The sequence below is a fragment of the Neophocaena asiaeorientalis genome, unplaced genomic scaffold (assembly GCF_003031525.2).
Source record: "Neophocaena asiaeorientalis asiaeorientalis breed wild unplaced genomic scaffold, Neophocaena_asiaeorientalis_V1.1 scaffold476, whole genome shotgun sequence".
Lineage (NCBI taxonomy): Eukaryota > Metazoa > Chordata > Mammalia > Artiodactyla > Phocoenidae > Neophocaena > Neophocaena asiaeorientalis.
The window spans coordinates 464,137-490,087 of NW_020172178.1; the positions used below are offsets into that span (position 1 = coordinate 464,137).

General features: G+C 41.8%; 1 protein-coding gene across 2 annotated transcripts in view; it reads left to right on the forward strand.

The window, feature by feature from the left end:
* The window catches only part of UNC79 (unc-79 subunit of NALCN channel complex), a 195,729-nt gene extending 175,919 nt beyond the window's left edge, over positions 1 to 19,810 (forward strand). For both annotated transcript variants that reach the window (XM_024759179.1, XM_024759171.1), the window contains 7 exons: positions 1,310 to 1,399; positions 3,532 to 3,707; positions 4,678 to 4,864; positions 6,439 to 6,636; positions 8,680 to 8,757; positions 17,933 to 17,974; positions 19,610 to 19,810. In XM_024759179.1, the coding sequence (XP_024614947.1) occupies positions 1,310 to 1,399; positions 3,532 to 3,707; positions 4,678 to 4,864; positions 6,439 to 6,636; positions 8,680 to 8,757; positions 17,933 to 17,974; positions 19,610 to 19,810 (972 nt within the window). The remainder of the gene's footprint in view (positions 1 to 1,309; positions 1,400 to 3,531; positions 3,708 to 4,677; positions 4,865 to 6,438; positions 6,637 to 8,679; positions 8,758 to 17,932; positions 17,975 to 19,609) is intronic.
* The last annotated feature ends 6,141 nt before the right edge of the window (positions 19,811 to 25,951 follow it).

Sequence of the window (25,951 nt, forward strand, 5' to 3'; positions counted from 1 at the left end):
TCAAGAAATTCAGGAGCAGAGTATATGCTCTTATTTGCATGACATGTGAAAGGTCAGAGAAAATGGAATAAACTGCGGGGGGGAAATCCTTTCTTGCACTAAGGGACTAATATTCCCAAAGCAGGAGCACAATAACCTTTTATAATTCCTTCACTTGATTTAAATTAAAAGAAGAAAACCTTAAAACATATGAAATGCTTGGAAAACACTCTTGACAGAACTGCCAATGACCTTATTTTACTGTTTGTTATCCTGTCAGAGGAACCGACAGGCGTAACATTCTAGAAGAGATAGAAGGTGATATCGTTCAGTGCTGTGCAGATTTACATGAATATGGGAAAATGAGAGCCACTGGGTGAGCTAGTTAAGTATATAATGTTCCAGATTTTCCTAAAGAAAGCTAAGAAAGGCCTTAGCATAGTATTCAGATGGCTTCAAAGAGGGCCTGCTTTTGATCCACACTGTATCCAGTCTTATGTATGAGTTCTCTCATACAGCTTTGATGTAGCAGCCTGTCTGTCCATTTTCCTTTTCTTTGTTTATAATCCTAAATTCACTGCATTGCCCTGAGAGAGCAGGTTTATTCCATTTAATAACCTGAAACACAAGTATGGTTTTTTTTCCTTTAAAACTTCTCAAACACGCTGCTAGTACGTGGGGAAGATGACCATTTTGTTTCTTTAATTATCCCTAGCAAGAATTCAACAATGATAAATGTATCTATTTAATAGTGTACCTACTATGTATAAGAAGTTGTAAGTGCTTGAATATAAGAATTTTTGACTCTTTCAACAAACATGCTATTTGTTTATGTCCTTTTTTTTTTTTTTTGATAGAGAAAGACATCTAAGATTACGGTGGTAGAATTTGGTGGTACATATTTTTTGTGTGTCTAAGACTCCCTGGAGTGATAAAGTGTTACTGTTGTTTTGAGGTGATTCATGTCATGAAGACCGATACTAATGACTTTTACGTAAGCTAAATCTTTATATACCAACCCGTTTAAAAACAAGCAAACAAAATCAGTTCAATGACCCAGTGGGGGGAAAAAAGCCTGTAAACCCTGTCTTCCCTAGGCCATCCCATTTCTTTGCTCTCCACCACAAACCTTTTTATTAATTTTTGTCCAAAGTTGGGGCAGACGATCACAGGCTATGGCTGAGAGCAACGAAGCGAGTCAGAAATCCAGAAAATGAAACAACTCATTAGTAAACAGCGTGAAACCAGAGCGAGACAATCACTTCCGTCAGGGCAAAAGTGCAGGCCGTGACTCAGAGCGCGCGCCCCGCCGTGTCCTTCTGTGTTTCAGTGCGGGACGGCGGCCATGGAGTGTGTGCGGCAGTACATCAACGACGTGCTGGACTTCATGGCAGACATGCACACGCTGACCAAACTGAAGGTAAGAGGGCCTGCGTCCCCTCATCCCTCAGGTTAGCGAGACTGGAGAGACATTTTTAGGGAATTAAGCAGACTGGATGGAAATTTATCATGACCCGGAGAGGCCGTGGTGGCACTGTTGAATGAGCCCATGTCCTGGGATTCTGAAGAACCGAGTTCCACCTCTGTGAAGAGGGAGTGAAGAAAGGAAAGGATATTTCCATGGCGGCTCCAGTTCTGTGCATACCTTTACTTTTGCCATTTATTCAATTCTCAGAATACTCCTATTGTAAAATATTCCCATTTTACCAATGTAGACACTGAGGCCTAAGGTTGTGCAGTCATTTGCTCAAGATCACGCTACTGCTGAGTGGTGGAATCAGGGGTGACCTAAGACTGTAGTGACCCCCAATCCATCGTCTTTTCACTGTGCCACCCATTTAACTACCCTGAGCCTCAGTTTCCTCATTAGCAAAGGAAGTCTAATAAACCCACCTAAATCAACCTACCTTTGCTGCCCGTTCCAAGGTTTGGTGTGAAATAATGCATGTGAAGACACTTTTGTAAACTTTAGTTTGTATGAAATGTGTACACCTTATGCAAACGTAAGTTGTTTTTGGTTTTTATCTGCATTAAAGCTATCTCCTTCCAGAAAATAATTAAAGACAGAACAACATTTCATTTGCATATGGATAAAATCCCAGTGAGGTTGTTGAGGATATTGATTGCTTTGCAGGGTGGAATGAACTGCTGATGCAAGTCAACTTCCCTGCCGCAAGAAGACTAGGGAGCTAAAAGGTTGATAGTCCGAGAGATTTGAGGAAGGCCCCAGACAAAGAGCAGAAGAGGAGCCAGACATGGCCCGATGAGCAGCCAGATTGCAGTCCAGCACTAAATGTGGCTTTTTGATAAATAGGATCTAGTCGTCCCAGAAGTTCATCAGCTAAAGCTACGGTCCCTTCAGCACCCAACTCAGTTTCCAGACTCTGCTCAGATGATCCAAGTGTTTCTTGGGATAGGGATAGACTTGCAAATGCTCTGCAGAGAGTAGAATCAAAATTTAAGTCGATGATTTCTCACAATATCCAAATCCAGTCATTTCTGAGTAAGCTCCCCTAGTGAGTAAGCTCCCCTAGTGTTTGCTCACACACGTGCTGAATCTGGTTTCCCACGCTGAAACCACTTTGCTGTCTGAAGAGGAAACAATATTACCTAAATAGCTTTATAGCCACTTCCAAAATACAGAGAAAAATAATAAGAAGGATCCATGATGACCAAAAGGTTAGGGACTGTAGACATAATCCAACCCTCTGATTTTACATATTAGGAAACAGATCAGAAAGGTCAAGTGGCAAGTGGCTTAGCTAAGGCTATGTGACTGTTAGGACAGAACTGGGTCTAGAACCTAGGTCTCAACTCCCAGTTCACTGCTCTTTCCACTAAGCCACACTGAGCAACGACATTTTTCTGAATTAATTCAACTGGTATGTATTGAGCACCAATAACATGCCTGACACTGTTCTAGGCATTTAAGGATGTGATGATCCGCAAAAACAGACACAGTGGCTGCCCTCAGTTATAGTCTGGTTCAGCGATGGCCAATTTTAATGAAAATTTCGTACAAACGAAAGTGAAATTGTGACTTTCACAATTGCTATGAAAAAGAGGTAGACAGCAGCATGAGAGCTTCTAATAGGGTGATATGACCTACCAGGGAGGTTAGGAAGGCTCCTAAAGTAGATCAAGGAAGGCTTCCTGGAGGGAGTGACACTTGAGCTAAAATCTGAACAATGAATAGGGTTAATTAGGAGAAGAGAGGCAGAAACAGTATTTCAGGGAGAGAGAACAACATAAGCAAAGGCCAGTGATGGAGGGGAACATGGAGAGCCAGTGTAGCTGGACCACAAGGATGAAGGGGTAAGATGCAGAAATCTGAAGTATCTAGATCATTCCAGGTTGTTTAGGCCATGCTAAGGAATTTTTTTCCCCCATTATCTTAAGAACAATGGGAAGCCCCTGAAGCAGTTTAAATGGGTTGTATGCTTGGGAGTGGTGATAGAAGGTGTGGAAATGACAACCTGATCTTCTTAAAGAGCGCCCTGGAACATCCCCATTTACTCTGCCAAAGTCACAAAATACCACTTGGTTTTGTAGAGCCACATGAAGACATGTTCCCAGCCTCTGCATGAAGATACCTTTGGTGGCCATCTCAAAGTTGGGCTGGCTCAGATTGCAGCCATGGAAATCTCACGGGGCAACCACAGAGATAACAAAGCTGTGATTCGCTATCTGCCTTGGCTCTATCATCCCCCTTCTGCAATGCAACAAGGGTAAGACCCTTATTATTCGGGCCACGAGGCAGGAAACACCCCTGAGTTTCCTGGGGCTCAGTAAGAGCTACTGAATGCATTGAAGATCTATGAGAATAGAATATGGTTGGTTAGGGAGATGGGAATTGAGACCAATTTCCATACTTATTTGCTGACCTGGCAGCATTTTTGAACGCGAGTACTTCATGACATGCTGGCAATAAAAGTTGCCCTCCTACAAAGACCTCAGTCATCCTGATGGATGATGAGAACTTGGAGCTTAGAACTATCACTTTAACTCTGAATTCCCACTAGTTAAGTAAATTGATAGGTATTTATTTGCGCACTTACATAGTTTCTGCCTTCAAGGAGCTTAGATTATAGCTTGAACAGAATCTACGTCAGAGATGAAATAGAGTTCAAGGAGGTGTGAGCCCCTGACCCTGCCCATAAGGGGGGCTGAGAAGAGGGAGGTGCCCGTGGGCTAGTTTACTTGGGACCTTGGAGCACGCTTGACCTGCCATCTTGCATGGGCAGCTTCCTGGCTAGAGGAAAGGTTTGGAGTGGGGTGTGGGGGGGGGCAGGGGGAGAAAATTACTGGAGAACAGGAATGTGGGTGGCTGTGTATTTTATCTCCTCTCCTATTCCTTCCCTTCTGGTGGGGATATCCGAGAACTTTCTAATGAGAAGAAAGGAAAGAGTTTAGAAAGAGAAGCTCGTCAGAATGGCAGCCAGGTTTGTGGAAGAATGATGTTTAATCCTGTGTCGCCAAAGGCTGCTCTTTGCTCAAGAAGCTAAGATCCAGGGTTAGAGTGCAGAACCAGAAAACCAGATTTATCATTTTGTTCTCACTTTGTTGCTTTGGTGTTTTACTTCATGTAACTGCCTACAAGACCACACTTTTAAACCCCTCCATCAATAAGCATTTGTTAAGCACCCAACGAAACCGAAAACACAAAAACATCTCTAACACTTCCTTCCTCCCTAATAGACCAAAAGAATTCATTGAGTGTGTGTCTCACATCCGGCTGCTCTCCTGGCTGCTTCTGGGTTCCCTCACTCATAATGCAGTGTGTCCAAATGCCTCCTTTCCCTGCCTGCCAATACCTCTGGATGCAGGTTCCCATATTGCAGATCATCTTATTGTTATCCTGATTGGATTTCCAGAGCAATCAAAGGTAAGTGATTTCTGCAAGATTAAAACCATATGCATCAAAATTGCTAATGGAAACCCTTATCAGCCAATTATGTTTCTCTGAGAAGAAAATGCATCTTATCACTTGCCCTCCTGTGGATGCTAGGAAAGCAACTTTGTGCTAATGCCTTATTTAAAGTTGTTCAAATTCCCAGACTATCTTTCCTTCCCCCTAAATTGTTTTTCGGTTTACTTTTATGAAGATAAATTATGGAGGCAAGCAAGAGTTAGCTTCCTAGGCATGTCTGTCTCAAAATAATGAAGAGCAATACAAGGATAGAAATACAATAAAAATTCTGTGATCAGTTTTTAGAACCAAATATGAAGAGGAAGATAATTTACACTCTAATTTTTTATGCACTGCCTTTCAACTTAAATCTCTAGAGATACATGAAGATAAAAAATGAAAATAAGGCCAGTTGGGAGCTCACTAAAGTATATGTTGGAATCCCTTACACAGAGGAACTTATAAACTGTAGAGACAGATGATGTGCTTAAGGGATTAAAGTCAGTCCAGGGCAAGCATCAATCATGAACCTATGCAAGCAAACTAGACACACTGGTACTAATCAGTTATGAGGAGACAAGGTCCCCTCACAGAGCTTAGGCAAATTCTAGGAGGTCACGGCGGGTTTGGGAACAGCTGGGATTTAGGCCAGGGCAAGCTGACCTGCAATAGATTTATTCTGAAATCAAATAGGGCACCCATCCAAATGACCTGAATGATGTTTGCAAAAGGAATTAGGCAGTCAGTTCCTAATATTTCAACCCAGTCTGTGTTTGATTCCTCATGATGGTACTTTGTAATTCTGTGACATTGAAAAAGTTACTTAACCTCTCTGAGCTCCAGGTTTTCATCTGTAAAATAGATGAAATGGTTTGAGAATTACGGAGGTGATCTATAAAAAGTCTTTACCACAGTGCCTGCGACATTGTAGGTGCTTACTCAATCAGTACTCATTACTAGTTAGGAATACTATCTGTACTTACTACTAGTTAAGAATACTATCAATACTTATACAAGTTAGGAATACTATCAGTACTTATACTAGTCAGGAATACTATCTTTGCTTCTGCTGCTACTGCTGTCACGACTAATAGTATAATTATTAAGTGCTGGGCAGGGCGTTCATGTATATCACCTCATTTACTCTTAACTACAGCTCTTTGAGGAGGGTACTGTTATCTCCATGTTACAGATCAGCAAGCACCCTAAAATGGTAGAATGATTGTTCTTCCTAATCTAGTGTAGGGATAGGAACGTCAGTTTCATTAAAGGGCAAGGGGGAGGGTAGATTTATTCCGCAAACTAAGGTGCCTTCTCTCTGAAAAGATGCTTGGTCTCTAAGCGCACTCCCACTAACTGAGTGAAGAGCAGATTGTTTGGAGGTGATGAGTCATGAGTTTGTAACTTGGAGACGACTCCTCCAGCCTTGGATCACTTGAATTACATGACCTTGGCTGTGCTCCTTGGAAAGCTGAAGCCGTGCGGAGAGGGCTCCTTGGAGCACCACAGCCCACTAGCATGTAACGGTTCCCTGTTTTCTTCCTTTTCAGACCTCCGTGTTGCACATGTGTTCTCTTTTCCATGCATTTATCTTTGCTCAGCTCTGGACCGTATATTGTGAACAAAGTGCTGTAGCTACAAATGTTCAAAGTCAGAATGAATTCAGCTTCACAGCGATACTGACAGCACTAGAATTTTGGAGTAGGGTGACACCCAGCATCCTTCAGCTGATGGCCCATAACAAAGTGGTGAGTTCACAAATGAGTTTCCCCTCTTGGACAGAATCTCAAAAACCACTCTCAGTCCTCACATTACATGTTTTTTTAAAGACTTCAGTTGTAACAGTACATAAATGGATTGGTGAATTTTTATGTTATAACCTGGGTGTTCTACCTGCATAATAATTTTGATGAAAAACAATGCAAACAAATAAATTCAGTAAAAACCATTTTTGTTTTCTCTGCCTAGTGCCAAAGGAAATTTATGTGAAACTTCTACCTTTAAGAGTTGTCTCATGCTATAAAGTCAGAGAGTGAGGAGGGAGATTTATATTATTTTTGGATTCTAAGGCAATTTGGAAAAACCATAGCCAGTTAAGTCATCTCTTTGTGGTGTTTAAGAGCAGATTGGGGCTCCCCTGGTGGCACAGTGGTTGAGAGTCCGCCTGCCGGGTTCGTGCCCCGGTCCGGGAAGATCCCACATGCCGCGGAGCGGCTGGGCCCGTGAACCATGGCCGCTGAGCCTGCGCATCCGGAGCCTGTGCTCCGCAACGGGAGAGGCCACAACAGTGAGAGGCCCACGTACCAAAAAAAAAAAGAGCATATTGACTGTACGTGTTAATTCTACTTAGGGCCCAAAGCTGAAAAGAGTCTCACCATTTTGAGTTGCCCTCTGAGGACCTAAGCTCCTCAATCTTCAAATCCAGTTCCATTTTAATGTGGATGGCTCACCTTGTTGGAAAATAGCTGAGGTATGGATAGCATGAGCCCACTTCATTGAACAAGCTTAGCTGAGTCCTATAGAGTCAAGATTGGAGGGTGTATGGAAGGAATTTACAAGGGAGTCCTTTGGTTCAGTTTGCTACTTTGGAGGAAGATTCTCAGCTGGGAAAGCAGCATCCAGTGTCTTGGTTATGGGGGCTTCATCAGTAGAATTCTTATCTGTGAAGGGCAGGGGGCCTGGAAGAATGCCATAATGATGATTCCAATGTGCCCAGAAACCCAGTAATTCACTGTCCACCAATGCATTCTGCAATGGTTTTGACTGATTGAATATTAGTCTAAGAAACATTTTCTTTTTGTTGTAATTGGAAAGGGGATTATATTTTTCCTTTAGGGAAGCACTTTCTTTTCTTTAGAGAAGCAGATATTATAAGGCAGTTCTGTAGGGAGAGAGGTGTTTTAATTCAACGTAAAGGAAATTAATGTGAAAACTTTAGGGTACACCGACAGTTCTGACCACCGCATAGATAATTCCATTTATTAGATCATAGAGTCTGGGACTGAAGAAGCACTTGGAGGTCAAGTATTCTATTCTGCTCTTTTACAGACGATGAAACTGGGACCTTAAATTTAAACTAGAGATTCAGAGTTTCCTTCTACTGCCACTCGTTTTTTGATACCATTAATACCTCTCCTCCAAAGGTCTCTTAATATTCAAATGTTGGAAATGAATTTGTTACTGGTGAATCTTGTACAAATGGCGTTACAAATGAATTTGAATTAATTTTAAATTCTGAAAATTTTGTTAAACTACATAAGCCAGTCTGGTAAAATCCCCCCTGGAGTGTTTAAAATCTAGCCACAGGGATTTCTGATGAGGGATATCATTTCTATGGTATTTTTAAACTGTCATAAATATGACCGCCTTGTTCCACGGAGAATAAAGCCTCAAACACAGATGGTGCAATAAATGAAACAGCCGCTCCAAGTGAAGAAACTGTGGAGAAAGGATCGATCAAGATGGAGAAAAGACCCAAGCCCAAGAGTTCTGCAGCTGGAAATGAAGGAAGCAGAAACCGTTTATCCTCTGGTGTGAATTGCAGTGTGGTGCGGATTAGAGAGATTGATACCTGAATTCACTGGCAGCCCCAAGTTAGATGAGGAAGGCATGGCATGAGGAAACCTCTGCAGCCTATAAAATTCAGTTTCTGGTTGAAGTTTTAGAGAGGAATAAGTACCCCGGTCCCCTCCGGCTGTTGTGCAGAATGTCCTCTTGGGCACAGGGCATGCGGCTGCAGACTGTTTCCGTATCACCTTGAGTGGAATTGATTTTCCTGTTTGTTGTTTCAGATGGTAGAAATGGTGTGTCTCCATGTGATTAGTTTAATGGAGGCATTGCAAGAATGCAATTCAACAATTTTTGTCAAGGTAGGAAAATCTTATGATTTCTATAGACCATTTCTTGCTTCTAAAAACAAATGTGGATTTATTTTGAACGTACCTTCTGAAGAGGAAAATAAAACTGATTTAATTTTCACATTCAAAGTTGGGGCTGGAGGAATCGGGCTCATATAACAACCCTAGCTGGGTTCAGTATGTCACACCATGATTGCATGCAACATAAGTAATTAAAATAGTACCAGAAACATTGATCTGGAAATGACCCTAGAGTCATATAAATTGTTTGGTGTAGCCTCACCTTGCAAGATATCCAGACAACCAAGGAAAATACTCTGTCATTGTTTGACTTGGTAGCTGATACTTTTCTCTAAGATAAATTAATTTTGTTTCTAATATTACTATTCTAAACCACTGTACAGTGTGTGAAAGTAATTCAGGTATTTGTTTTCTATCCAGGGACATCAGAAACATGCTAGTGTGATAAAAAGATAAAAGAACAAAGGAGAACCTGGTTGCTCACTCACTTTCTCTTTTTATTTCCATTCTTTTTCCTTTCCTTCCTATCATTCCACCTCTCTGTTTCACTGATTCTTTGTCCTTCCTCTTCTTGTACCACTTCCTTCTTTGCCTTCCATGTCTATATTCCATTATCCCAGCCACCATCACCACCCACCTCCCCCCTCCCAACCCACAGAGTACATCAGTTTAGAACCTTATAACTTCCTAGTTCACTCCTTGGTTGACTCCCTTCAATAAAGGACATTTGTAAAGTTAACTCACACAGTGCTGAAGAAAAGCAGCACGTTTTTAGGGAAAACTTGACTGTTACCAGAAAACTGCAAGGTGGTTGGTTAAAAAGGGATAGATATAGCTTATCTAGCTTGACAGTCAATAGCAAAAGTCAACACTGTGGGAGAAACTACATGACTGACACTTGGGTGATCATACCTGATTTTGTTTTTTACAGCTTTATTGAAGTATAATTTATACACAGTAAACTTTACATATGTAGAATGTACAATTTGATATCTTCACATCACACATATTATACCTGTGAAGCCATCCATCACCACAGTCAAGATAATGAATATTGTCCTCCCCAGCTAAAGTTTTCTCATACACATTGGTTAGTCTCTGTTCCACCACTTCCTGTGCCCCACTTCCTCATCACCAGGCACCTGCTGATCTGCTTTCTGTCATAATAGCTTAGTTTGCATTTTCTAGAATTTCATATAAATAGATTCATACAGTAGTTATGCTTTTCTCTGCCTTCCTTCACTCAGAATAATTATATTACCATTAATCCATGTTACATGTATCAGTAGATTATTTTATTTCTGAGTAGTATCTATTATATGGATATAACACATTTTGTTTATCCATTCATCAATTAATGGACATCTGAGCTGTTTCCAAAAGTTTGAGGCTATTACAAATAAAGCTGTTATGAATATACATACACAAGTCTTTGTGTAGCTATAGGCTTTCAGGTGTGTTGGATAAATACCAAGGAGTGGAATTGCTAGGCTGTATGATATGTGTATAACTTTTAAAGAAATTGGCAAACTGTTTTCCAAAGTGATTGTACCCTGTTACATTCACACCAGCAGTATGCGTTCCAGTGCCTACACATCTTCGTCAATACTTAATGTAGTTAATCTTTAGTTTTAGTCATTCTAAGAACTGTGTACTGCAGAATTGCATTTTCCTGTTGACAAATGAGCTCAACATCTTTTCATGTGCTTATTTGCTATCCCTATATCTGCATGGTAAAATGTCTATTAAAATTATTTGCCCATTTTAAAAATCAAGTTGGTTTTTTTCTTATTATTGAATTTTCAGATACAAGTCCTTTATCAGATATGTCATTTGCAAAGATTTTTTTTCTGTGTTTGTCTTCTCATTGTCTTCACAGTGACTTGTGAAGAGCAGAAAGTCTTAATTTTGATGAAATACCATTTATCAAATTTTTCTTTTATGAATCATGCTTTTGATGTTGTATTTAAGAAAATCTTTGCCTAATCCAAGATCACAAAGAGTTTTCTTTGTGTTTTCTTCTAGATATTATATATGTTTTCTTCTAGATGTTAGTTTATATCTATGATCCATTTTGAGTTAACTTTTGTGGATGTGTGTGGTATGGATTGAGGTACTTTTTATGTGTGTGGATATCCAATTATTCTAGGATTGTTTGTGAAAAATTCTATCCATTGAATTGCCTTTGCACTTTTGTCAAAAATCAATTGACCATTCATGTATGGTTCTATTAATGGATACTCAATTCATTTCTATTGATCTGTTTGTCTACCTTTGTACCACACTGTCTAGGTTACTATAGCTTTCTAATATGCCTTGAAATCATGTAGTGTTACTCCTCTAAATTTCTACACCTATTTCAAAGTTGTTTTGGCTATTTTAGGTCCGTTGCATTCTAGATACATTTAAAAATCAACTTGTCAATTACTACGAAAAGCATGCTGGGAATGTGGGTTGCACTGATGTATACATCACTTTAAGGAGAATTGAGATGTTAACAATATCGAGTCTTCCAATCTTTGAACAGAGTATACCACTCTATTTATTTATGTCTTTGTTAATTTTTTTCAGCAATATTTATAGTTTTCCATATACAGGACTAGAATATTTTATCAAATTTATTCCTAAGTGTATAGTAATTTTATAGTATTATAAATAGTATGGTTTTTTATATTTAAATTTTTGGTATTTTATTGTTAGTATTTAGAAATATAACTGATTTATGCCTTTATACCCTGCAATCTGTTAAACTCATTTATTAGTTCTAGTAGCTTTCTTGTAGCTTTCATCAGATTTTCTCTGTAGACAATTATGTCATGTGCAAGTAGAAGCAGTTTTCTTTCTTTCTTTTGAATTTTTATACTTTTAATTTCTTTTTCTTGTCTCATTGCTCTGGCTAGATCCTCTAATACAAGTTGAATAGAAGTCATGAGGGTTGGAAACCTTGTCTTGTTCCTGATCTTAGGAAGAAAGCATTCATTAAATATAAATGTTAGCTGTTAGTTTTTCATAGATACCCTTTGTCAGATTGATTAAGGGTCTCTTCTATTCCTAGTCTGCTAAGAATTTTTGTCAGGAATAGATGTAGGATTTGTCAAATGCTTTTTCTACATTTATTGAGATGGTCATTTGATTTTTATTTTTTGACTATTAACAGTGAGATTCATGGATTGATTTTTGAATGTTAAACCAACCTTATATTCCTGGGACAAACCACTTGGTCTTGAAGTATTATTCTTTTATGTATTGCTGAATTCTATTTGCTAACACTATAAAATAATTTTTTTGCATCAGTGTTTATGAGGGATATTGGACTGTAATTTTCTTTTCTTGTAATAACTATTTTTGGTTTTGGTATCAGGGTAATGATGGCCTTATAGAGTAAGTCAGGAAGTATTCCTTTCTTTTCCATTTTCTGGAAAAGTTAATATATGTTTGGTATTTTTTTTTCTCCTTAAATATTTGGTCAAATTCACCAGTGGAACTGCTTGGGCTTGGAATTTTCTTTGCAGGAGAGTGTTACACTACAGATTCAATTTCTTTAATAGATACAGGGCTATTTAAGTTATCTGCTTATTCTTGAGTGATCTTTGACAGTGTGTCTTTCAAAGAATTTGTCCATTTCATCAAAATAGTTGATGTTATTGGCATGAAGTTACTCATAATATTCCCTTATTATACTTTTACTATTTGTAGGATCAGTAGTTATGCTACCTCTTTCATTCCTGATAATGGCGATTTGTGATCTCACTTTTATTTTTCTGATCAATCTGGTTAAAGGTTTATCAGTTTTAGTGAGCTTTTGATTTAAAACAATGACAACAATAACCAGCTTTTGGTTGGCTTTCATAGATTTTTTTCTGTCGTCTTTGTTTCATTGATTTCTGTTCTTTATCAGTTTCTTTCTTCTGTTGACTTCCACTTTAATTTGCTCTTCTTTTTCTTGTTTCTTAAGGTGGAAGTGGAATTCACTGATTTGAGATTTTTTTCTTTTATAACATAAGTGATTAAGATTTCCATCTAAGCACTGGTTTAGCAGCATCCTACAATTTGGTAGTTCTGTTCTCGTTTTCGTTCAGTTCAGAATACTTTCTATCTTCCCTTTTGCTTTCCTTTTTGACCCATTGCTTATTTAGAGGCAATAATTTAGTTTCCAAATATTTGAGGCTTTTCTAGAGATTTTCTGTTATGGATTTTTAATCCAATCCCGTTATCATCAGAGAAAATATCAATACTTCGTATAATTTGACTCATTTTAAATTTATTGAGTCTTGTTTAGGATATTGTCTATCTTGGTAAATGCTGTGTGTACTAGAAAAGAATATGTCTTCTGCTGTTGTTGAATATAGTTTCCTATGTCAGTTGATTCAAGCTTGTTGATAGTATTTTTCAATTTTTTCATGTCCTTCCTTCTTTTTCTATCCACTTAGTCTATCAGTTATTGAAAAGGGGTATTGAAATATCTCCCTAATTTATCTTTTCAGGTATACCAGTTTTTATTTCACATATTACGAAGCTATTATTAGGTGTATAAATGTTTAGGATTGTTATATCTTCTTAATGAATTGAAATTATGAAATGGTTCTCTTTATCCTCGATAATATTCTTTGGTAATAATAAAGGCAGTCCAGCTTTCTTTTGACTAGTATTAGTATGGTATATCTTTTTCTAGCCTTTTAACCTATTTGTGTCTTTTTATTTAAAGTATATTTCTTATAGGCAGCATGTAGTTGGGTATTGGGCTTTTTTAAAAATCCAATCTGACAATCCCTTTTAATTGGGATTTTTAAACCATTTTCATTTCATGTGTTTTGTGATATCATTTGGCTTAAAATACCTTGCTATTTGTTTTCTTTATTTCCCATCTGTTCTTTGTCCTTTATTCCCTCTTTTTCTACCTTCTTTTTGACTAATTGAGTTTTTAATGATTAAATTTTGGATACAGTTTCCACTTTTTGGTCTAGATTCTTAAGGTGGAAGCTGAGGTCATTAATTTGAGAACCTTTTTCTATTCAGTTGTCAGTGTTTGGTTTTCTGAATTTCCTCCTAAGTACTGCTTTGGCTGTATTCCTCTGAATTTTGATATACTCTCATTTCCATTCAGTTCAAAATACTTTCTAATTTCCCTTTTGACTTCTTTGACCCGTGGGTTATTTAAATGTGTTTTTCAGTTATCTTATTAACTATATGTCTTAGCTGTTGTTGTTTTAGTGGTTGACTTAAGAGTTTATAGTCAACATTTTTAACTTAACACAATCTGCCTTCAAGTAATAATGTACCACTTCATGTATAGTATGAGAATGTACAACAGTATACTTCCATTTCCAGACTTTGTGCTATGATTGTCATCCATTTTACTCCTACATATGTTATAAACCAAACCATAATTTTTTTTGCTTTAACCAATTATCTCTCAAAGCAATTTAAATTTTGTTTTATATTTTCTGTTTTTGCCATATTTACATTTTTCAGTTTTCTTCATTCCTTTCTGTAGAATTAAACTTCCATCTTCCTTCTGCCCAAAGGACTTTCTTTACAACTTTTCATGTAGTTCTACTGAAGCTTAATTCCTTCAGCTTTCGTATGTCTGAGAAAGTCTTTACTTTGCCTTCATATTTGAAAGCTATTTTCAGTGGTTATTGAATTCTAGGTTCAAAGTTTTTTCCCCCTAGTATTTTGAGGATGCTATTCAATCACTGTCTTTTTGCTTCCATTGTTTCTGAGAAGAAATCTTTGTCATTCTTATTTTTTTTCTTCTGTATATGATAGGTCTTTTTTCTCAGGCTGCTCTGAAGATTTTTTTCTTTACCATTGTTGCTAAGCAATTTGATGATGATATGCCTTGGTGTAGTTTTCTTCATATTTCTTGTTCTTGATTTTGTTGACTTTCTTGGATCTGTGAATTTATAGTTTTCATTATATCTGGAAAAGTATCAGCTATTGTTTCTTTAAGATTTTCTTGCATACCTCTGTTTAACATACTCAGTATTTCCTCTACCTTCTTGACCGTATTGAATATAGTTGTAATAACTGTTTTAATGTCCTTGTTTACCGGTTCTGTTCTCTGTGTCATTTCGGGGTCTTTTCTAGTTACTTGAGTTTTCTTCTCATTATGGATCACATTTTCCTGCTTCTTAGCATGTCTGGTAATTTTTTATTGGATTCTTGACATTTTGAATTTGACTTTTTTGGGTGCTAGATATTTTTTTATTCCTACAAGCATTTTTGAGCTGTACTCTATGCCATAGTTAAATTACTTAGAAACAGTTTTATGCCTTTGAAACTTGGTGTTAAGCTTTGTTAGGTAGGATCGGAGCAGCAGTTTGTCTAGGGCTACTATTTCTTCACTGGTAAGGTAATATCCTGAGTACTCTACTTGGTGTTCTATGATTTGCAAGATTTTTCCACTATAACTAGTGGAAACACAAACTATTGCTATGTGATTACCAGGGATTTTTCTCTCTAATCTTTTTAGGTTATTTTTTCTTCAGTCTTGGATAATTTTCTCACATGTGTATACTGGTCAGTATTGAGCTGAAGACTCAAGGGGAACCCTTTACAGATCTTCAGAGAGTTAGTGCTCTCTCTCTCTCTCTCCAGCTGTCTCCTTTCCACTACTCTGCCTCACAAACTCTAGCTCCCTTGGCCTCCCTGGACTCCCAGCTCCATCTCCTCACCTCAGGAAGACCACCAGACTCTACCTGGGTTCCTTCTCCCTGTGCTACTGCCTGAAAACACTGTCTAGGCAGTGAGCTAGGATAACTGTAGGGGTCACCTTGTTTGTTTCCTCTCCCTCAGTGATCCCTGTCCTGCATTGCTGATACTTAATGTCTGAAAATCATTGTTTCATTACCCTTCATCTGGAATTTTAGTTTTGTTTTAGGCAGGATTGTAAATCTGGTCTTTGCTACTCCATCTTGGGTGAAAGAGAAAGTTTCATGACTAATTTTATTTTGAGGGCTGGAAAAAGCATGGAGTGAAATGAATATAGTCCAACTGAGCAGGAAGTCTTCAATTTATCCCATAACATAAACCAAGATAAGAGGAAAAGTATCCCTTTGATTTTGATGAAAAACATATTTTTTAAAGTGTCCTTCAGTTTTCTGGATATTGTTTTTGGAGAAGAAAAAAAAACAACCATTTATTATAACATTACAGTGTCCAGAATAAATTACATCTAATTCTTACTGACAGCTTTGTAGGAGCCACTAGCAAAGGGGTACTGAAATGAACCGTTATTCAAAACAGTCAAATTAGCATTCCTGAAATAGGATGACTGCTGGATTGTATAATGCTGTCCTTCACGATGAACTTTAACCTGATGCCTTCAGTCAGGTTGGTAAATCACAAACCTGAAGGCACCTTGCAGGTATATTTAGAATCTTATGGTCTTGTGTTACATCAGTGGGGAAATAACAAAAGCACTTCTAAAATCAGCCTCAGTATTCCCCTTGTTTGCCTTATAAAGGCCCTTAGCCCCTGGGGCAACCCTGGGAAAGATGTCCACCCAGGGGCAGAGTACTCAGTGTTCCCTGGTCTCAACCCACCTCCCCATCCCTCAGGATTCTTAACAAGAGGTCAGTTCAGGTATTTCCCAAACATCAAGGCCAAACATCAAGAGGCCTCACTCTGCTTTTCTAAACTTGCTTTTCATGACCCTGTGCTAAGAACCTCACCCTTCAGCATCACGTGAACCCCCACTGCTTCCTCACCTCTCTGCACACTCCCGCCTCTGGGCTTTGCTTCCTTGAGTGCCCTTGTATTAGTTCGCTAGGCTGCCGAACACTGCAGATTGGGTGACTGACTCAAGTAACAGAAATGTATTGTCTCATGGTTCTGGAGGCAAGAAGTTATGAGATCAAGGTGATGGCAGAATTGATTCCTTCTGAGGCTGTGAGGGAGCATCTGTCCCAGCCTCTCCCCTGGCTCCTGGGGGTTTGCTGGCCATCTTTGGCGTTCCTCAGCTTGTAGATCTCTGCTTCACCTTCATGAACCGCTCTCCCTGTGTACCTATCTGTGTCCAAATTCCCCCTTGCTATAAGAACACCAGTCATATTGGATTAGGGGTCCCCACTGCTCCAGAGTGACCTCATCCTAACTCGCTACATCTTCAATGACCCCATTTCCAAATAAGGTCCCATCTGAGGCTGTGGGCAAGGACTACAACGGCTATATGAGAGGACACAGTGCAATCCATATCAACTCTATTGGAGTTGAGTGAGAAGGAGCGTGGACTGAAATGATATGATGCATTTGAGCATATTAAAGATCTGAACAGTCCTGAAAGAAACTAACATTTCCAGACTTATTAGATCATAGCCCCCCTTCCCCATTTAAATCCCACCCAACTGGAGTTCTGTGGAATACACTTTGGGAAATGTATTCTGTCCCTGACTTCCGGATTTATGAGGCCACGAACACAAGTCAACACTTGCGTTTGGAAGGGCTGAAGTGTGGCGAGAGACCAAAGCGGACAGAGGAGAGCCGCTGCTGGGGGAGCTCGGGCGGGGCACCTGTGACCTCCTAGGAAGGGTCTCAGGGCAAATCAGAGGCAGCGGAGGGGCAGGGCTCCCCAGATGCCCAGGATTTGAGAACCTAGCTCCCGGCTGGAGCAGGGACCCGCTGCTCGCCTGCCCGTGCACCCACACTGCTGAAACCCCGGCCTGCACTCACTCCTGCTGTGTCTCGTCTCCCAGATCACTGCCAGGCAACTTCAGGGCTTGTCTTTGTCCATCACTTAAGCATTTTAACCGCTTCCCAGTGATCTTTTCTTAACGACCACAGGCAGAGAGCTTCGCCATGCTACTTGGAGACTCAGTTCTAAAGATCCTGTGGAGGAAATTCTATTTCAAGAAAGAGAGGATTTAATTAAATAAATACACATTTAATTTCCCATGCTTGGTAGCTTTCAAGAGACAATCAGTCATTTACCGTGTGTGTTTCAGGCACTCATGGGGCGCTTATTAACCTCCAAATGCCACCAGCTCAGCAGGGTTTGGGCTCAGAGAGACGTTTGTCTGAGAGCGGGGGAACTCTGTAGCGGAGACCCACATCCTTTTGTGATGTTAAAGGGATTCCGTGCGCCTTGCTTTGCCAGGCAGTAAGCGGAGCTTATGTGGGAGAACGGAGAACAGTAATAACGGGCCTTCTGTGTTTCTCCATACAGCTGATACCTATGTGGTTACCAATGATTCAGTCAAATGTCAAGGTAAGTCACCCCCGGGTGGACTGGAAGCTCAGTTCCCTCCAGAGACGCTCATAACATTCACAGGGCTCCACAATGCGCCACTCATTACCTGTTCCTGCTCTCTGGGGGCTGATAATGCAGGAGACCCTGCGGGACAGCTAGGGGGCCTGTGGGCCGAGGTGACAGCAGGAGCCGCTGTCCTACTCATCGTTGATTGAAGGGGGAGGGGGAGGATCCCAGAGTCTGGGCGAGGCTCCGCTACTGACTAGAACACAGGCTGAAAAGCTACTGTACCTTCAGAGGATACCCATGGGATCCGGTCCCAGACATGTCTGGTGCTATTTCCTGGCCACTAGGACTGACTTTTTGTGATGGGAAGAATTCTATTAAGAGAGGATAACATTCAGTGAATGACAGAATTGAACTAGAAGGGACCTGCCCACTCCCCCTCTCATTCTATTTAAGAGGAAACATAGGAGCGGAAGGAAGAGTAACTTGGACAGGGTGCCACAGCCAGGGAGGGGGAGACAGAACGTAGTTCCCACTACCAGGCCCCGCCTTGAGTGACGCATTGTCACTGCAGGGCCAGACATACTCCATGGCTGTAAATCTAGTTACTGGGGCTTAACATTAAGATGGCAAAGCTCACCACCCTCTCCATCCCAAACTGGGTCCCGTCTAAGGCACTGGGAGTATCAGGAAGGAGGGGGAGAAGATGGAAGCCTTGTTGCTGGATTTCCTCCCAGAGTTGGGGAGGGATGCTCGTGGAAGGAAGGGAGGTGACTTCAAGGGATACCAAGAGAGATATACAGCTGTCAGCAGTGCCCACAGGCTTTGAGTACTGGTTCACGGCCTAGCTGCTGTTTGTGGCCACCGGTAGGGCCAATGGCTTTGCTGAAAACCTCATTGCACCACTAGCTTCTGTTGTGAAAACTGCTTGGGCTTTCACCCCGAGGCATTCCAAACTGCCCTCCCCCTGCTTGGCTGTGGCAATTTGACACTGCCCAGAGTGCTAAGTGGAGGCCAACAGAACTTCACGGAAAGCTAAGAAGAATAAGAAAAGCTTACAACCTAGCTCCTTCGTGTGTACATGAACGTGAGAACAGAGAGACTATAATCATGATGAAAATGTCCTGAGCCCTTCCTATGTGCCGGCTTCTGTTCTGACCCCTCTGTTAAATCACTTAACCTTACAATAACCCCGTCAGGTGAGTGCTACTATCCCCACTTTGCCCATGAGACAATCCAAACACAGACCGAAAAACCTCGTTCCCCAAGTTGTTTACAGAGGACCGAGGATCTGAACCCAGGGAGCCTGGCAACATAGCCCACGACACCAGGCCCACATAGCAAACAGCTCTCGGGGGACAAGTCTAAGTGTCAGCCCCTGCACTGGTGTTGCAAAGAATAAGTCGAGATGGGAGGGGCATTATTTGGATGGATTTGGGCCAGGTGGGCTCTAAGAACATGGCACCGGCCCACGCCCTCTGCCCTGAGACCTCCCCAAATTTGAGAGTTGGCCTTCTTCAGGCCAGACAGCTCCCGTGCCACGTGTAAGTTCTTCTGCCTGCAGAAGAAGTCCAGGCCGGCACTCCCTGGGTTGACAGGAACCCGAGCAGGAAAAAAACTAAACTACCGTCTTGCCCTCTCTTACAGCACTTATCTGCGGGACTCCAGCTTCGCCTCCAGGCCATTCAGAACAACGTGAACCACCACAGCCTCAGGACGCTGCCGGGCTCCACCCAGAGCAGTGCCAGCCTGGCGGCCCTGCGCAAGTGGCTGCAGTGCACCCAGTTCAAAATGGCCCAGGTGGAGATCCAGTCCTCAGAAGCAGCCTCTCAATTTTATCCTCTATGAGCGGACTCCTCGGCTCTCAGTGTCAACACTCTGGTTTAGCAATAATGGGTTTCAAAACAAAACAATTCGATCCAAGCAGGTTGGGGAACATATTGGTACTGTACATTCTCTTTCTAGTTTAGTAAAAGACGTGCAAAGGCCGGAGAGGGCCAAAATGAAGCTTTCTTGCTACACATTTCTGATGACTCCTTGGGCTATCCGATTAAGTGTTTCCTTACATTATTTTTTAAAAACCAAATCATTTTTCTTTAACTAACTTCTATTTTTTTTAAGAAAAAAAAAAATAGACTGGTGGGTACTCACAGAAAAGTTGTATAAGTCCCCCTGTTGCTATTTTTGATGATAGAGAATAAATAGGGTTTTTGAAACCTTTGTAGTGTTTTTTCTTAAAATCCACTCTTGGCAATGCAATAAAAAAACCCCGTCACCATAAGCCAGTGACACTTGACTGAAGCTTTTTGTCATTATCCTGGGAAAAGTGGCAGCTTGCAAGGACCATTACAAAGTGCACTTAGAAATTAGGTGGTTAAACTGTGCCAACTGTTTTCTTTGTTTTGTAATATCATTTTCCAGGACTGTCCAGTAAGTTTTATTATTTTTAAAACGAGTTTTTCAACTCATTAGTCCTAGGCTGTACTTTCTTGTAAGCTTTATGACAACCACTTTAGTTTTGTGAATAATAAATTTTATTCTTTTGTTAATACTTGTATACAATTCACTTGAAAACTGTAGATTGCATACTGGACCAGACGGTTCCCCACGCCGGCACAGAACACTGCACCTGGGGCTATGTTTCATAAAACGGAATTTTAATAGTGAAAGAGCACCAAGATTTATCAGCACTTATATTTAACATTTGACTGTGCATTCACAAATGATATTTCTCTCCTCTATCCCTGTAATGCACTGCCTAAAAGAAGACTTAATATACATTTAAGCTGTATATTGACATGCTATTAAATGCATTTTTTATTATCTTTGTGAGCCTGAGGTTTTTTAAAATCAGTTTATAGAGCTAGAGTTCAGTTCCTGACCACCATTTCTTCTAAACTTTTAAAACTTCTAACTCCCATTAAGGCTAAGTACAATTTTAAGAGGAAAAGGCTTTCTTTAAGGTCATTTGGTGAGAGAAATACACAATTTATTTGAAGTCCATTCTCTAGGAGGGACTTTGAGGGCATGAGACTTTTTTTTTTTTTTATGTTGGTTTTAAAGAAGCTTCTCTCTTCTTCTGGGAAGTCTGATATCTTAATGCTTCTCAGGGGAAAACAAGTCCTCAAATGTTAAGTATTTCACATGAGTTCTAGAAAGACAGGGTGGCAGATCTCCATTCTTATGAAAACTTGTGGGGAACCAATAGGTCCTTATAGTAAGAGTATAGAAATGATTCTTCTTCATATTTTGCCAACGAACTCTTTGGAAAGGCCTTCCCCTTTCCATAATCAGAATTCTCCTCTGTCCCAGTCTTGCTTGGTTACGCTTCTGTCTTGTATGATGAAAAGTTGTGCATGTACTTATCTCGCGTGTAAACTGTGACGGCTTTGAGGATATGTCCCGTCTCTGTATCCCCAGGGTTTGGCTCATAATACGTGTTTAATTAGTGTCTATTGAATGGAACGGATTTGATTAAGCAGCAGGTCTTTCTTGAGCTACCCAGTGGGCTCAGCAAGGGCTAAATTGTGACTTTCTCTTTTTTATGCAGGGATTCCTAGGGGGGGTTACAGACACAGGCTGGAGCAGGAGGCCCTGGCTGCTCTCCCTGGGGGTTTAACTGACTTCCCCATCTCAGTGGGGAAGTGTAAAGAGCTGTAGGCCCAGCTCTTTAGTGGTCCTGAGCCCACCCTGCCACAGGTGGCCAGGATCTTGGTGGCCCTATTCTACCAGTAGACAAGGTCCAGAGTCATCCACAGCTTCTTCTCCATCTTCTTTGCCCAGTTCCTTGAATGAACTTCTGCCTCAATTTCCCTTTGTATTTGCATCCCCCCAACAGCTGGAGATGACCCTTTAGCTCAGCCCTCTTGACTGGGTCACCTCTAATGCTTCCTGCTATCTGGACCTGTTTCCTTTACCCCAGTCACAACTTGGGTCCTTGGTTCCATCCAGGCAGGTCTCCCTCCTTGCCCCTCAGAACTGTGGGACCAGTTTTCCTACCAGCTTGACCAAAATACTGCCCCTGCTGGGACCCTGCCACTTCATTGGCTGTTAGAGATCAGCAGGCTTCTCTGGCTTACACTCATTCCCCGCTGCCCACTTCATTACCCAGTATCCTCATCTTCTTTTGTGATGTCATTGTGGTAGCCTCTCCAGCAAGTGGGGCTCAGGCACTTAGAAGAAAAAAGCCAGGAAAAGAAGGGACAGATGGAAGTTTAGCAGGATTTGTCCTTACAAGGAAGAGGAGAAGCCATTCGCCTAGGTCAGGTGTCAGACAACTGCAGCCCACTGCCTGTTTTTGTAAAAAATCTACTAGAACACAACCACACCAGCCATTTACACATTGTCTCTGGCTGTGTTTGTGCTACAACGGCAGAGCTGAAGGGTCATGAAGGAGACTGAATAGTCCTGAAAGCCTAAAACATTTACCATCTGGCCCTTTACAGAAAAAGCCTCCTGACCTCTGGCCTAGGTGAAGGCCACCGAGGAGCACTGAGTTGAACCCTTGCATGGGTATATTTTCCCCAAAGCCTCAGGGTTTTTGAAGTTGCATTACTAGTGTTTCCTCATCTGTAAAATGTGGACAGTGACACATTCTACCTCATAGGGTTGTTGAGATGACGAAATAAAGAATGCAAGGAGAGAGCTTAAAGCAATGCCGGGCACATGGTAAGCCCTCAATAAAAGTTATCGGTTACTGTTTTTATTCTCATGTTAAAGCCTAGAGAAGTAAAGCTCCTTGCCCAAGGTCTACGGCTAGTAAGAGGCAGAGCCGGAACATGACCCCAGGTTGTCTGACGCCAGGGACTGTGCTCTCAACCACGGTCCATATAGACTCCTGCTACCCCACAGTCCAGCCCCGGGTGACAGCTCTGACAGCAGCAGAGAGGGCAGAGAGACTCCAATCCAGATCTGGCCAGTTCTGATTATTGGCTTGGAGAAGAGCCAATAAATAAATAAATAAATTCAGTTTTCCTTCCCTCACGGAATCCTACGGGTTCCAGGATGTGGACAGAACATTCTGAGATTCCCAAGGGTAGAATGGGCCAGAATCTGCAAATGCGTAGATTCCACGACTGTTTTGCAGTGAGCATGCCTCTTACTAGTTGGGTGACCTTGGACACGTTATTAAATCTCTCTGGACCTCTGTTTTGCCTTATCTGTAAAATGGAGCTGTCTACGCATCTCCCTGGGGGGATGGAAAGCACAAACGAGTGGAGGACTGAGGTGGTGCTTGGGAGACTGTACCAGACTCTGTGGACCTCCGAGGAAACCTGTGCCACCTTAGGAAGACCAGACGAGGGGACAGCTCCCAGCTGCAGGCTCATCTGGTTTTTCCTTCAGCCAGTCCCTCAGAAGCAAGACCTACAAGACCCATGGGAGCTGAAACGTGCTCATTAACCAAGGGTGTCCAGTCTTCATTGTATGCCATTCTTTACACGCGTGTCATTCTGCCTGACAATGGGATATTTTCAGCAACTCTCTTCCCTAAGTCTCATCTGAGGCCAAGTGACCTCAGCAACTTCGTCTCCATTTCCAAGCTACCACAGGACAAATAAAGTTGGATTGGATCAGAGAAGATGGGTTATTCACCAAGACTCTTTCGTGAGCTGGGACTCAAGGGCTTCTGGCATTAATCGGACAATGCAGATCATTTAATATACCTCTTTAATAGAATTAATTTGAAACTATGTATTTTGGGCAGATTGGGTGTTTTAACAGTAATGGTCTTAAGAAGAATGAAGGGAGTGGTTGGAACTCAATGGAATGGAACCAAACTATGTTTTTATGAGTCAAACCCTCTGGGAGAGGAAGTGTTATCAGTAAGAGGCTGGCCAGTTCCTTCCACTGACAGCAGTGAGCCTCTTTTGAAGGGGGTTCAAGTGAAACAACAGAGCCACCGTTTACTGAGTATCTACTAGGTGTTGAGCACTTCACAAACATTATCTTTACTTCTCTTAGCCCTCTCTTCCCCGTTAATATTCCCACTTTGCAGGTGAGGCAACTGAAGCCCAGAAGTTAAATGACTCATCCAAGGTCAAGCTGGCAGTAGTAGCATTAGGACCAGAAGGCCAACTGACTCCATCAGAGCTTCACTCAGTAAATGTTAATTTCTCTCTCCCTTTCTTTGATTCTGGCCTCTTTGGGCTAAAATGTGCCAAGAGCATGGGATAAAGCAATCTGAGGGCTCTTTTGGAGGAAGCTCAGTCTTGTTGGTTTCTCTGTTTATTAATCATCTATAATAAATTTCCATTGAGCCACTGTCACTTCATCTGACAAAGGCATTTTCTCCTTTACTTTGGGAATTCATTTATTTGCCAAAAAATTATAGCTCACAAATTAAATCACATTTAGCTTCCCACTTAATATAATCGTTTTATGGCAAAGAATAAAATTTTCTGAATTCATCAGATTGGGATGATGAACTCTATTAGATTAGGGGGTCTGAGTTCACTCAGCCCTGCTGAGACTTGCCCCTAATTCAAATAATCATAGCTACCCTCTGTGTGGGCTTACTGCATGTCAGGCACTTTAGATGCAGCAATCTCATTTGGTCTTCTCAACAGTGATGTGAGGCAGGTACTTCTGTTATTAACCCCATATTACAGATGAGGAAACTGAGGCATGGAGAGACAATATCTGCAGGGGTCACTCAGTAAGAGGCAGAGCAAACTTTGAATCCAGATATGTCTGCCTCCAAAGCCTTGGCTCTTTCTACTACATAATTCTGGCAGGTCAATAATGGGTAGAGTCCTTTGCTACTCACCTGACCACAAGGTAACCTAGAATCACATAGACCAGAAGTCAGCAGCCGGCAGCCTGCTGGTGAACCTTGGCCCACAGCATATTTTGTTTGATGAACTTGAACTTTCCATTTCCCCTTTCAGTTTGAATACTTCCGCTAGAGCATGCAGTCTACAGTTTTGTACCGTTTCCCACTACTGACCTCTGCTTCCCAAGCAGGAAGACCCCACAGCCTCTCGGCAGAAATCCTGTTGCCTTCCAGTTGGTGCTTCACTCATTCACCTGCTCCACCCTGCAGGCTTGTGAGTTTGCCACCCAGTTTAGACCGACCGTCTCATTTTACGGGCCTAAGACCGGGTGGGGTTGACCCAGTGTCACTTAGCGAGCCAGTGGCCAAGCAGGACTTGGGGCCGTGCTCTCAGCCCCACAGTGGCCCACCTCTCCCTGGCATCACTCCCCCACCTCCATCTGCATGGCCATGGGCCCCCTCCACACCCCGACCCGTCAGTTCGACCTCATTTCTAGTCAGGGCTGGTCCCTGCAAGGTGAGCCCTGGCAGCAGCTCTTCCCTGCAGGGTGCCAGGGACATTGGCGGAAGACACGGATCTGGTCGAACACAGAGCTGGCTTTTTAATCATGCAGTCCAGACAGGCCCCCGCCCCGCAGGCCGGTGGAGAGGGGAGCCTCCCGGGGCTGCCCGGCAGATGCCCTGATTTCCGCTCCTTCAAGTGGCCACTTGGAAAAGAAAGGAACAAGCAAGTAATCAGGCGTGAAGGACAGAAACACTCCAGGTGAGGACAATCACGCTGCCCAGGTGGGGTGCTGGGGGCTGGTGGTGGGAAAGTTCCCAAGAGGGGATTGGCCAGTTCAGACAGCACGGTGTGCCCAGAGCCTTCAGCTAGAGAGCCCGTTGCTGGGCTCAGGGCTGGGGGGCAGCTGGAGGGGAACACACACAGGCTCTGCGGCCAGGCCAGTTGCGGACGTTCCCGCCGACCCGCTCTCTGACCACCGGCAAGTACTTCATCTCGCTAAGGCTCGGTTTCATCAGCTGCAAAATGGAGATGCTAATTCCTCTCTGTTGACGTTTTTTGTGAAGAGTAAACGCAATGATGTCTGTCAGGTACTTAGCACAGAGAGGGAGTCGTAAACAGGAATGAGAGTGGAACTTTAAGGAACCCTCGCTACTCCTGGGAATGCCAGGCTCTGGGCTAAGCAGCCGACATTCACGCAGCCATTTCTTCTTCC